Here is a 14,355-nt window from a genome sequence, read left to right on the forward strand (position 1 = left end):
TCCATTGAAGGGCATTCTTCATGTGTGCCACAAATTTCATCAATTTCATCATTCTTGAGCATTTCTTCAATTGGACCATTTTCAAGTTGTTGTTCCTTATCACCATTTCCTTGCAACTCTATACTCTCTTCCCAACTTGGTGTTTCCATCTCAATGCACTCATCATAAACCTCATCATTTTCATTTTTATCTTCAAGGTCCTCACCTCGCTTTTTATTTTCTTCAACCACATGACCTTCATTTGGCAAGAGCAACTCTTGTAGAACCTCTCCATTGGAAGATAATTCTTGAATGGGTTCTTGAGTTGCCAAACCTTGTCTTTGAGCCATCAAGTTGTCTAGTTGAACTTGTAGCTCATTCATTTGCATAAGCATATTGGCCATCATGGACTTCATCTCGGACTCTTGATCAAATGGTTGACATTCTTGTTGAGGTTCTTGGTAAGGGACTTCTTGAAATTGGTATTGATATTCTTGTTGAGGTTCTTGATGTGGAGGTTCTTGAACTTGGCCTTGATATTGGAAATTAGGATCAAAGATGTAGCATCCTTCGGCTTCATGTGGTCCTCCACATATGGCACACCAAAGAGGTTGTGGCATGAACATTGGTGGTGCACCTCCTTGAAAAGCTTCTTCATTGACATTGACATTATATTCCAAAGCTTGTTGTTGATCATCTTGATGAGGCACTTGGTAAGTGGGAGTCAAAATATGGCAACTTTCCAAAGCATGAGAACCACCACATATAGCACACCATGGAGATTGTGGCTCCAAAGCTTGAAAAGTTTCTTCTTGACTCATGTTGATACCACACTCTTGAGGGAAAGGTTGACAATCTTGAGGTGGTGTTGGGCTTGTGAAGTTTAACTTGTAGCAATTCTCCAATGCATGGGCTTCACCACAATAGGAACACCACTTAGAATAAGAAAGGAATGATTGAAGCGGACCACCTTGAAAGGTCTTTATACCCATTTTGATGAAATCGGGCAATGACATTCGTTGCTATTGGAAATCATACCCCTCCATAATTCAAAGTTCTTGATTGAGTGGTGAAAACTCTTCCTTTTCAATTAAGAGTGAATGCACAAAGAAAAGATCCTTCAACCAAATCTCAATCAAGGTAAGACAATTAGCTCTTTAAACAATAAAAACAAACAAAAAAGAAAGAAAGAAAAAAAAAAGCTTAGTCTCCTAAGATTCCCTAAACTCCAATGCTAGTAAAACAAGCAATCACATAGAACCACCAAATTGCCAATCCCCGGCAACGGCGCCAATTTTTGATGTGTAGCAAAAATAAGATGTGAGCTCGGGTGTGTAATGTCGTCCTCTGGGGATTGGGGGATATGGCACGCAATATGCAATCACAATAAACTAGGCACTAGCATAAGGAAATCAACAAGAAGCTAAGCAAACTACAAGTTTAAGGAAATGATAAGACTAACACATATACACAAAGATAAACACAAAATAAAGAGATAGGACTCAAGCTAGGGAGCATTATCATCTAGATGCTTTAACAACCTAAGGGATTAGGGAGAACAAGTAACCAAGGAAACAAGCGGGAATGCACGTAGGTATCCTAGTCTACGAACCATTCTCATGATTAATAAACAAGGATTAGAACAAGGAATTGCCCCACTTTCGTGGTGAATCAATTCCAAGTCCATCAAGCACACAAAGCATCTAAAGCCCCCAATTTCCCCTATTTTCGTAGGAAGAAATCGGGTCTATGCAAGGGGTGGCTTGGATTCATCACCCAACTCTCGTTGAGGCAAGGAATCCTCCAAAAACAAGCTAATGAATGTGTACATCAAACATTAACAAGATATAAATACAAAACCTTCACAAACACATGAACCCTAGGTTGGAGTTCTTCCCCTTTTTTGCAATAATCACAAATCAAGCATCAAGATAGATAATACAACCCTAACTCAAGTCCAAAAACTAACTACTCATGATTAAATAGCATAAAGAATACAAGAACACAAGTAATAAACATAAATCTTGCAAAGTAAAGAGATAAAAGGAAAAAGAACTTATGTATTGAAAATGGAAGAACAATCTTGAAATGTTGAAATCCAATCTCCAAATCCAAGATTACAAGCTTCAAAAGTGTTAAGAAACATAAATCTAAGTCTAATCTAACCTAAAAATATGAAAGGAAGTGAAAGGAAATGTCTAGGGTTGGAACAAGGTCCAAAACCGAGTTGAAATGACCCAAAAACGCGCATAAATAGAGCAGAGCACAGTGGGATGGCCTCAGGGATGGGCATACGCCAGGGCGTACCATTTTTGGTGCATTTCCAGTGAACACTGGTTTTGGGCAGAAATATCGTACGCCCTGTGGGATGGGCATACCAGTGGCAGTACGCTACCTGCTTCATTTTTCAAATCTCGGATGGGCTGATGGATGGGCGTACGCCACCTGCTTCGTTTTTCAAATCTCGGATGAGCTGATGGATGGGCGTACGGGAGGGGGTACGAGGCTGCTGAAAATTCCTAAATGCATTCCAAACTCTTTGATTGATCTCTTGATCCAAAAATTGCTCGTATCTTCCAAAAATCATTGAATTTCTCACTTGTTGTGAATGATTGCACCTTGAAATAAAACCAACATAACTTAGTCACAATTCACACAAGTTTTTAAGCAATTCACAAATAAAATTGGTTCAAGAAGGGGTAAAAATATAGACAAAAACGCACTTATCAGCACACTAACATAATCTGACTAACTTTATAGTATTATCTCATCGGACGGTGTTTGCACTCGTCCTAACGACCCTTCCAGGGTTTGACAAAAGATTTGGGGATCATTTTTTTTATCAAATAGTTATTGTCAAGGTTTGGTCCAAAAGTTGACATAAGAAATTAGAGCTCTTAGTTCACCTTCGGGTAAATATATATTCAAAAATTAAGAGCTATAAATTTTATATCTCAATATTATATATGAGATAAATTTCAATATTTAGGACTCATGTCCAATATTTTCTATTGCAAAACTAGCACTATATACAGGTTTGACTTTGGACAAATAATTATTGACTTTTGAATTGTATCAAGTCAATTTCACATTAGAGATATATAATTTGTCCGGATATTGTTTTCATATAATTAGTGCTATGAATTCACCTTCCAGGCAAAACTATAGTCGATTATTCATGCTAGATATCACAAAATTTAGACTCATATAATCTAGGGAAAATTGTAAAAAATGTCCCTATATAATATGCCAATTATCAACGTCACCCCTGAATTATGAGTGGTGTAAATGTTGCCCCTCAATTATCAAAATGGTGCACCTATAGTCCATCCTGTAACGGACCTGTGGTTCCTCACCGCTGTCCATCGCTGGTACTTCAAATTGAGGGAGGGAAAAAACAACTAAATTACATATTTACTCCGACTTAACGGTGTCGTACACTAACGGGGAACCACATGTCCGTTACGGGAGGGGCTATATGTGCACCGTTTTGATAATTGAGTAGCAACATTTACACCATTCATAATTCAGGGGTGACATTGATAATTGGCATATTATAGAGGGGCATGTTTTACAATTTTCCCTATAATCTAATTGACATCACAAGATCAAAGTAAGGTTTAGCAACAACAGGTGCAACCTAACAATAAAAAATCATATTGAGAATTCATGCTTTTGTCTCATTTATAAGTTGTGTGATAAATCTCAATAGTTATGGTCTATAGCAAATAATTAATTGCCAACAAGAGAAATAACAAATTCTCTTATATGAGCCTAATCAATAGATTATATGACAAATGTTGTCAATTAAAGAGAAGCATATTCAATATGTGATATAATTGTCCATTATGTCTTGGACACCAAAAACTCAATTAAATCATGCACATCCATTTTAAATAAAGGGTATCATGTTTGATACACACAAGACATGACATGACAAGAGATATTCTATTAATTCATATATTAGAAAATAAAAATGAAAGAAGTACCGTTCGCAGAAGGGTAACGAGCACATGTTCGTTGCTGGGCCCATTCATTCCTATTTCGGGGAGTCAAAAACAACACTTTTCCAAGCAAGCTCTCATTTTATCTCATGTTTTCATACAAGCATGAAAATATCACAAAATAGCAAGATATACAAGCTGAAAACAGCAGAAATTTTCAGAATTTTAATCTGGATTGCAGAATTTTATGGGAAAAAACGATAACACATTTTGACACAAAATTTTGCAGATATGTAGTTCAGCAAGTCTAGAACGTACATAAAAATTTTCATGACAATCCAAGGTTAAATTGTCCAAATTAAAAGTCAGGGACTAATTATGAAAAATCAATATAGTCGGAGGACCATTACTGGAATTAACTCTTAAATCAAATGTTCAATACAACTAAAAATAAAAGGAGACCAACTAGAAACACCCGTATGAAAACGAACATATAATTATTAATAATAATCTAATATTATTCAGATAATATAATGTTACAAAAATTCATTTTAATTTATGATGATACATATCCAAACTCTATTTAGTTTTTATAAATAAATAATAAAATTTCAAACTTTTAACACTTTATAAAATATAATTTTTTAAAATACGAAATAGGCTAATAATGAAATAAGGTTTTATAAATTTATATTATTATATTTATGAGGCTGAGTTAAGTGTTAAGCTACCCAATAGTGTTAGGTTATCCTTCAATCAATTTTTTTTTTTAAAGTATTTGTTTTATGTGAAGCACACAGTTGATTAATATGTTCCTAACTACATAAGATTTGTTTGGACTGCTGAATATATTGTAGGCAAACAAACATTTAACACTATCATTATTTATAATCACCCTTTTTTCCGAGACATACGAAATGATGTTAAGTTTCCAGCCTACTAAAACAACAAAGCAAATATTATTTCTTGTTTTCCTGCTCAGCAGTCAGCACCCAAATCCTGTGGGGCTCAGTGACACAATTATTTCATTTCAAGAATCTGATAGTGAATGCAAATCAGATCCCACAACACACTCACAAATTGGTAAAGGAAGAAGATGCTAATCCAAGATCCCAGCTTGTCTGTAACTTTCTATGGAATCTTTCAGAGTTTCTTCCAGTGGCCGATAAGTCCAGCCCAATCTTTGCAACCTTTCTGAGCTCAGTTTCTCGTCGTCTCCTTCCCATGCAGTAAAGCTACAAGCAGAGAAGCAGATAATTGAGAGAGGAGAGTGAGTTTTGTTGGTTACTTCATCAGAAATAGGGTAGTTCAATCGATCTTATTGTAAACAAAAAATGCATCTAATCCACCCCACCTTTTCGGATAACTATAGTTGGGGTACATTTTCTTCAGCATTTCCACCAAATCCTGACTCTTTATTTCATGAGCCATGCAGATGTATCTACCTTCGGCCTCGGGTCTCTCATAGACTAGCAGCAGCGATTCAGCCACATCACGTACATCTACCAGCAGCCGTCCCTTGTTTTCAAGTGTTTCATATCCTTCTGAATAAAGGAGACAGTCCAAACTTAAAATGCAGCAGCTTCAAGCGAGCAACTAGATGCATTATATTAGTCTTTGCTAGCATGAGTTCAGCATTATACATGCATATATAATACTGTGTTTATAAGTAATGTAACCCCGTTATATGTTTTTTGTTGCCATGAACTTAATTTCCCAAGCTTAAAATCTAACTCACCAGTATTTTGAGAGAAACAAGAAGTAGATAAATTGTGGGACAACATTTACACCACTAATAATTCAGGAGTGACATTGATAATGGCATACATTACAACTTTCCCTTAGCACATGTGACTCACAGTAACAATCACTCACATCAGTGGGGGTACCTACCTTTCAAAAGCTTAACCAGGACTAAGCTACTAGCATTAACCGTCTGCTGTAAGAGAGGGCCCAAAACTAGTGAAGGACAAATGGTGATAACCTGGAGCCCACTTTTTTTGGCATAGTCAAAGGCTTCTTTTTCTGCTACTGTTTTGGAGTAACAATACCAGTTCTGTATAAAGATTGAAACCAACAATCAAATCAAATCAATCTATTGGAAAAGCTATGAAATTAAAAGTTGAAGGAATTGAAGGAGACATTTGTTTTGATGCAATATTCCTGGTCCGACCAACAAGTCTCATCCTTTACTTTATCCTTGGGCCAGTTAGGGATTACGCAAACAGCAGCTACTGAGGATACAATCACTACGCGCTTCACATTTGATTCAGAACAAGCCTTGAGTACATTAAGCGTACCATTCAGAGCAGGCTCAACCAGCTCCTTCTGCAATTAGCCTTTCAGTAATCAATCTAATCTAGACTAGAAGAAGCAAAAATCAAATACCAGTATTTGAAACGATTGAATTGATAGCAGAAATCAAAGAAAAAGAGCGAAATTGTTTCAAAATCAAGAGAAAAAAGCTAGGAAGAATATTATATTGCCTGGGGATTGGGTACAGAAGATGAAGGAACCGGGCAGGCAACATGGAATACTCCGGTGCATCCTGTGATAGCCGCAGTGAGCGAGGCGTAGTCTAGCAAATCGGCTTTGAACAGCTTCAAATTGTGGGGTGCTTTGTCAAGATTATGCAAATGACCATACTTTGCATCTCCTGCAAAGTAGAAATTAGGAACACCCACCCTAATTTTAATTTTTAGAAAGAAGAAAAAAAAAAAGTCAAAATTTAGTTGGGTATTGATGAATAGTGTTACCAGGGTTTCGTACGGTGCCATGAACAGTGTGGCCCTTAGAAAGGAGAAGCTTGACGAGCCAGGATGCGACGTATCCTCCTGCCCCAGTCACGCACAGTTTCTGCTTCTCAGCCATCAAACTCCGCGAGGAAGAAATGTGGAAAGCGTGGGAGGATAGCGTTGAAACTTGAAATGATGGCCTGGCCCTGGCCTTCTTTTATCCTTGCCTGCCCACACAATCAAGCTAATTTTTAATTTACCCATCATTTTTTAGAGTGTCTGATTATCTAGAGTAGTAGAGTTCATCACATCATGTTTTACTTTCTCACTAGATAGTTTTTCTTTGAGAACTCTCTCTCACTACATATTTATATTATATATATATATATATATATATATATATATATATATATATATATATACTCTTAATTCTTACTCTTTTCACTTATATAATTGCCAATAAATTATTTTTTTTCATGTGAATCTAATCTAATAAAAATGTTAGCATCAAGATTTTTTTAAGTATGAGATGAAATTAATAGTTGATAATATACATAAGAGTTTACATAATATTTTTCATAAATTTAATAATATAATTGGCATGAAAATATGAAATATATGGCACGCAACAATTGAGTCATCACCATCGTTTCGTGGTGATTTAAATGACATTATTATTATTATGATATTCAAACTCCAATTGATCATAGAACTAGACTTCAACAATAACTGTTCATTATTTTTACATCTCAAACTGTTTGCAAATAATGCAAACCATATATAGATGATTGTTAAATAATATCATAGTTAGGATATCCATTTATTTATTTTTCAACTCAAATATAATAAGAGTTATCTAAACTTAAATGTGCATTACTCATACCCGTCTAAAACTACTCCTAAGATATGTTTAACACATTTCAAACAAACTTTACCTAAATTTGTGATTTTTTTCTTATCTAAATTCAACCTATGGGACTCATGTTCCTGTGCGGTCGTGCGGATTACACTATTAGGTATGCATAAATACATCACAACGTGTTCAAAATGCACTAAGGTGAAAATGCACAAATACACTAAGTGTAGAATAAATCATAATTAAAATATTATTCATGTAATAGGTACACAATTTCAAGTTCTCCTTCTCCCCATTTTTTTGTTTTTCTTTTTTCATTTCTAATACTATTTTTGGCAAACAGTACGCTAATGGTGTTGATGTTCCTTTATTGAGGTCGTCTCCTTGGACTAGGATGCCACTTAACAGCCGACATCTGCGTTGTTCAAAGATGCTGAAATTGATGTTTCGACACCTAATTTCAATCCTTATATTTCTTGATTTTTGCCTTCCAAAGTTTTCAACCACTTGCTAACTTTCAGTTTCTATTCCTCGAGATCTAACTTTTTTCTATTGATCAGTTCCTTTTTAGAGCTCTCAATTTCACTCAGTATTTTCTTGAAATAGCTAACAATGTCTTTCGGTCCGTAGGATCTTATTTTGGGGTGGTGGTTCTAAGGTCGTTTTGATGTGCTCCCTTTCTCAATTTGATAGATATCACAAAGGGGTTACATTCTGTTTTGTTTTCTCTTTGGTGATCTTTAGGCCTTGTTTGACCAGTAAGTCATGAATCAAGTTTGGGAAGATTAGAGATGCTTTTTGTGATCAATTTTCAAGTAGGTTCATAATTTGCTCATGCACAAATTCTCCAAAGTTGAGCTTTATTCATTTTCCAATCTTGAATAGAAGCTAAGTTCGGTTAAGTTCCACTTGACACTGTTATCGTATAGGGATGGCATCCAGTTAGCCAATGCAATCTTTTATAGAATAGCATATTTGATTGTTAAGCAAGTGACTTTGATATTCTTTTTTCTCAAGAATTACATTGCTTGTTGTAAGTTGTTGAGCCATTTGCTCACTATCTAAAATAACATGTTGTTCTTCATTTCCAGTTCCAAAATGGTCATTAATCATTGTAGGGGCGAAGTTAAGAAATTTACCTCTTTGGTAAACCCTTCCGTACATTGGGCCTAAAGATGTGGATGATTCTGATGTGAGGTTGTAGTAGAACTTCTTGATTTCTTATTTGAAGGGCTCTATGTTGGTGATAATGCCAAAGAGGTTCCCTTCAATGAGTATTTTTGCAATGTGGTTTTTATCTTCTAGTTTCTCCAACACAAGCAATTTTTGCTAATTATTTTCCTGGATATAGTCTTTTTCCAGAGTTTAGAAGCGTACTTGCTTAGGAATTTTTCATTGTAAGGAATAGGCAAATCAGACAAGATATCTGGTGTTGTAACATATGCTTCAACAATACTTTTTCCATTTTCTTTGGCAAATGAAACCCTCCAGTTTTTTTTATTTAATTTCCTTTTGTTGAGGTCTTAGTTTTGGTATAGAGGCAATGTGTGTGCGGCTTCTTCTACTTCTTCATTGATCTCATCCCCGTTCGAATTTTCCTGATACCTAATTTCTTTTTGTTTTCTTTTTGTCAACATTCTATTTGGTGGGGGAATGTCTGGCTTCCTTTTGGGAGGCATGACATATATAGGAAAATCCTCTAGCCTCTTTGCTATTGGATCGGCTCCTTCATATAGATCAAATTTCATCTTCTTCTGTCTTCTAGTTTGTTTTTCATCAATTTTGGCTTATGTAGGAATAAGTGTTTCAACATTTGGTTGATGAGAGTATATCACAATATGTGCATATTTTAAGTCATTCAATTGGGAGGATATTATGACTTTCCCAGACTTTTTGACCTCTATTATCGTTATCTCCATCTTCTTCTTCGGTAAAGGCATGCAATTCTTTCTCAAAACTGTTAAGAGAGTTCTGGGTAGAATCTGTAGTTTTGGTTCCTAGGTTTTTTGTTTTCTCTCTCCCTTTTTCTTATCCTTTCTTTTTTGGATTCTTCATCATATTGGTTATATGATCGGTTTAGGGCACATATTATCCCCTAAAATTCATCATTGGGATCAAGAAATTCATCTTTTCCTATGTTTGAACGTAAGGAAATTGGGGTATTTATAACTTCGAAGGGTACATGAGAAAGATACAGGGTACTTGAGTTCGATGAGGAGTCGGGTTTGGGTTCTGGTGCGGCTTCGGCTTCGCGAATTTCTTCAAAGTGTACTTGCAAGATGAGCATTGGGTCCATGATTATTGTTGAAGAATCACTAGTGTGAGATATAATCGACAGACTTCCTTTTTGAGTCGAACTTCTTCTCCGAGACGAGATTCCTCTTTAGGGGGGGGGGGGGGGCATGGGGTTTAGATTTAATTTGGTTCTTTTGGGAGACTTCATTTTCCCTTGTGTGTATGTGTGTCTATCTTGGGTGAGTTTTTTATTTGTTTTCCCATTGTTTTAATGGTTAGTGGTGTGGGTAATGCCGGTTTTTTGCGATATTGCAAGAGAGTGGAGGATAACGTGGCTGAGTAGGAGTAATGGTGACTGAAGTAGGAACTTGTTGAAGAAAACATGGGCAATATTTATTTGTGGGGCTTTTGGGGGTTGGGCTGGCTCTTTTATGTGGGCTTGAGATTTTTTTTTTTTTTTCTAGGAGAGTTATTTTTATTTAGCTATTTTTTAGCAAGTTTTTTTTTTGGACATCTACTTATTTCTTTACTAGATAGTGCAAAGTCCCAATTCGATTCTTAATTTAGGGTCCACGCGCTTAGTGAGTGCATCAAAAGGTATGAGCTCGCTCTGTCACACTCACACAAGATTTTTTTTTTCTTTGATGAAAACCCACTATTAGCCTCTCTCTTTCTCTCTCTCTCTCTCTCTCTCTCTCCCCCCTCTCTCTCTTTCTCTATTTGGAAAATTTAAAAAAGAAATGAAGAAAACATTACTCTAGTGATTTTGCGAATAACGAATCAGAATGGTGAGTGACAAATCATGCATATTTATGAGTCTGAGTGCGAAAGGTGATGGTGGTCACAAGCGACGGTGACAACCTGTTGATGCCATCGCCAGATCATCGCGAGTTGCCCGAAGGAAGTGGTGATTTGTGAAGGTCGAATTAACTCTCAGGTTTTTCCATTCTTTCTGTGCTTGCCTATTCGATGTTGAGATTTTGTTGATATGCGTTGTGGTAAACCGATTTTAGGGTTATTTCAATTAAAACTGCACCGTTTTGAGTGAAACACCCTAACTTTTTATTTTTAATCAGTGATTTTAGGATTCTTTTGGGATACTTCATTTTTTCTTTTGTGTGTGTGTGTTTCTTGAGTGAGTTTTTCCTTTTGTTTTTCCATGGTTTTAATGGTTAGTGGTGTGGGTATGCTAGGGTTTGGGGATATTGCAAGAGAGTGGAGGATAACATGGCTGAGTAGGAGTAATGGTGACCGAAGTGGGAGCTTGTTGAAGAAAAGTTGGGCAATATTTATTTGTTGGGCTGACTCTTTTAGTTGGGCTTGAGATATCATTTTTTTCTAGCAGGGTCCTTTTTAGCAAGTTTATTTTTTGGACATCTCCTTATTTCTTTGCTAGATAGTGCAAAAAGCCCAGTTCAGTTCTTAATTTAGGGTCTGTTTAAAATTTTGGAAATTGACTTTTAGAAGTCATGTTTAGGTATTCAAGAGTGGCTACCACGCGTTTAGCAGGCTCAATCATAAGGCATGTGCTCGCTCTGTCACACTCACACATTAATTTTTTTTCTTTGAAGAAAATCCACTATTAGTGCCCCCCCCCCCCCCCCTTCTCTCTCTCTCTCTCTCTCTCTCTCTCTCTCTCTCTCTCTCTCTCAAATTCAAAAAAGGAAATGAAGAAAACTTTAGTCTGGTGATTTTTCGAACAACGAATCAGAATGGTGAGTGCCAAATCATGCATATCTATGAGTCTGAGTGTGAAAGGTGATGGTGGCCACAAGCGACGATGGCAACCTATGCCATCACCCGATCATCGCGAGTTGCCCAGAGGAAGTGGTGATTTGTGAAGGTCGACTTGACTCTCAGGTTTTTCCCTTCTTTCTGTGCTCGCCTATTCGATGTTGAGATTTTGTTGATATGCGTTGTGATAAATCGGTTTTAGGGTTATTTCAATCAAAATTGCACCGGTTTGAGTGAAAAACCCTAACTTTTTTAATCAGTGATTGGACCGATTGGTTGACTAGTTGACTGTTGATGAATAAAATGGCAATTATCTTTAAAATCAACTTGGGGGTGATTAGTGATTAATCAACACCTATCGCAATTGAGTTTTACAACATTCTTCCATATTATTCTACACATTATAATTTGTTATGAAGTAAACTTAGAGCTAACTACGATGTAGTTTGATGACATTTTGGTTACCATTCAAAATGGGTGATCATAGGTTGAACTCCGGTGGTGGGGGCTTAGATTCTTTGGATTGAAAATGTTTGAGAAAATATAATACATATATTACTTTGTAAAGAATCATAAGTATTTTTTAAAAAATTAAATAAACTTAGCAAATTAGGGTTCTTGTTTTTTCTAATGATAGTTGCATAAAATTAAATGTCACCCATACTGATATTCTAGAAATATTGAGATGTAAGACAACAAATATGAAAGATTAAACAAAGAGAGTTCATCATTCATGGTGTAGGTACCCAAAAAGGAAAAAGAAAAAAGAAAAAAAAAACACGCCCTCTTACAAGTTGTAACGTACAATAAAATTTTTTTCACGTGGCATATGTATATTCAAACAAGTGTTGTTTGCGTTTGGATGGAATTGAAGGCGAATGCTTGAAATTTGTAACTTATAAATTCTTTTTTAAAAAGTAATTTTTACTTGAATCGAATTTAAAATTTTATAATTTCATCAATTTGATTAGATTGTCCCACTTTAATTGGTTCTAATTCAGTGATAAGCAGTAGGTGTGAATTTTTTATTTATTTCTATTTTTATTTTTGAAGGTAGGTGTGAATTAAATTTGTTAAATTAATAATAGTTCGTGCATTGCTGATCACTGAATTTAACAAATTTAATTCACACCTACCTTCAAAAATAAATAAAAAATAAAAAATAAAAAATAAAAATTCACACCTACTGCTGATCACCGAATTAGAACCAATTAAAGTGGAACAATCTAATCAAATTGATGAAATTATAAAATTTTAAATTTGATTCAAGTAAATATTACTTTTTAAAAATGAATTTATAAGTTACGAATTTCAAGCATTCGCCTTCAATTCCATCCAAATGCAAACAACACTTGTTTGAATATACATATGCCACATGAAAAAAAAAAACTTTATTGTACGTTACAACTTGTAAGATGGGCCATCATGTTTTTTTTCTTTCTTTTTTTAGGGTACCTACACCATGAATGATGAACTCTCTTTGTTTAATCTTTCATATTGGTTGTCTTACATCTCGGTATTTCTAGAATATTAGTATAGGTGACATTTAATTTTATGCAACTATCATTAGAAAAACAAGAACCCTAATTTGCTAAGTTTATTTAAGTTTTTAAAACTACTTATGATTATTTACAAAGTAATATATGTATTATATTTTCTCAACCATTTTCAACTCAAAGAATCCAAGTCCCCACCACCGGAGTTCAACATATGATCACCCATTTTGAATGGTAACCGGAATGTCATCAAACTATATCGTAGTTAGCTCTAAATTTACTTCATAACAAATTATAATGTGTAGAATAATATGGAAGAATGTTATAAAACTCAATTGCGATAGGTGTTGATTAATCACTAATCACCCCCAAGTTGATTTTAAAGATAATTGCCATTTTATTCAACAGTCAACTAGTTCTTTTTAAAAAAGTAATTTTTACTTGAATCGAATTTAAAATTTTAAAATTTCATCAATTTGATTAGATTGTCTCACTTTAATTGGTTCTAATTCGGTGAAATTTTATAATTTCATCAATTTGATTAGATTGTCCCACTTTAATTTGTTCTAATTCGGTGATCAGCAGTAGGTGTGAATTTTTATTTTTTATTTATTTTTATTGAGAAAAGGGTCAAATACACCCTTAAACTTTACCCCAAAGGTCAATTAGACCCCTAAACTTTAGAAAAAGGTCAATTAAACCCTCAAACATGTTAAATTTAGTTAATGAAGCCCAAAAACCGGTAAATGGCCTGTTATTATAGGTCATTTCAATTCCGGCGACGAATTCCGACCACCCGCGACAAAATCCGGAGATCAGCAACAAAATCCGACGACTGGCGACAAAATTCGGCCGTCCGGTCGTCTTCCACAGGAGAAGACGACCGGAAGGCCGCCTTCTCCGGCCAGATCTGGCCGTCTCCTCCGATGGAGAACACAGCCAGATCTGGCCGTCTTCTCCAATGGAGGAGACGACCGTCTAGTCGTCTCCTCCATTGGAGAAGACGGCTGTCTGGCCGTCTCCTCCATTGGAAAAGACGACCGTCTGGTCGTCTTCTCCATTGGAGGAGACAACCAGATCTGGTCGTGTTCTCCATGGGAGGAGACGGCCAGATCTGGCCGTGTTCTCCATGGGAGGAGACAGCCAGATCTGGCCGTGTTCTCCATCGGAGGAGACGGCCGGAGAAGGCGGCCGTCCGGTCGTCTTCTCCTGTGGAAGACGATCGGACGGCCGAATGTTGTCGCCGGTCGCCGGATTTTGTCGCCGGTGGCCGGAATTCGTTGCCGGAATTGAAATGACCTATAATAACAGGTCATTTACCGGTTTTGGGCTTCATTGACTCAATTTAACATGTTTGAGGGTTTAATTGTCCTTTT

The 14,355-nt window shown here is 35.9% G+C and overlaps 1 protein-coding gene across 1 annotated transcript; it reads right to left on the minus strand.

Moving 5' to 3' along the window:
- Positions 1-4,837: 4,837 nt before the first annotated feature.
- Positions 4,838-6,869, minus strand: LOC109166303 (cinnamoyl-CoA reductase 1-like). Its single transcript, XM_019315253.1, has 6 exons — positions 6,680-6,869; positions 6,410-6,579; positions 6,066-6,251; positions 5,817-5,979; positions 5,278-5,467; positions 4,838-5,158 (listed from the first exon to the last, which is right to left on the minus strand). Exons 1-6 carry the CDS (start codon positions 6,792-6,794, stop codon positions 5,023-5,025), a joined length of 960 nt encoding a protein of 319 aa, XP_019170798.1. The 5' UTR covers positions 6,795-6,869; the 3' UTR covers positions 4,838-5,022.
- Positions 6,870-14,355: the final 7,486 nt, after the last annotated feature.

This window comes from Ipomoea nil, unplaced genomic scaffold (genome assembly GCF_001879475.1).
Source record: "Ipomoea nil cultivar Tokyo-kokei standard unplaced genomic scaffold, Asagao_1.1 scaffold3087, whole genome shotgun sequence".
Classification (NCBI taxonomy): Eukaryota; Viridiplantae; Streptophyta; class Magnoliopsida; order Solanales; family Convolvulaceae; genus Ipomoea; species Ipomoea nil.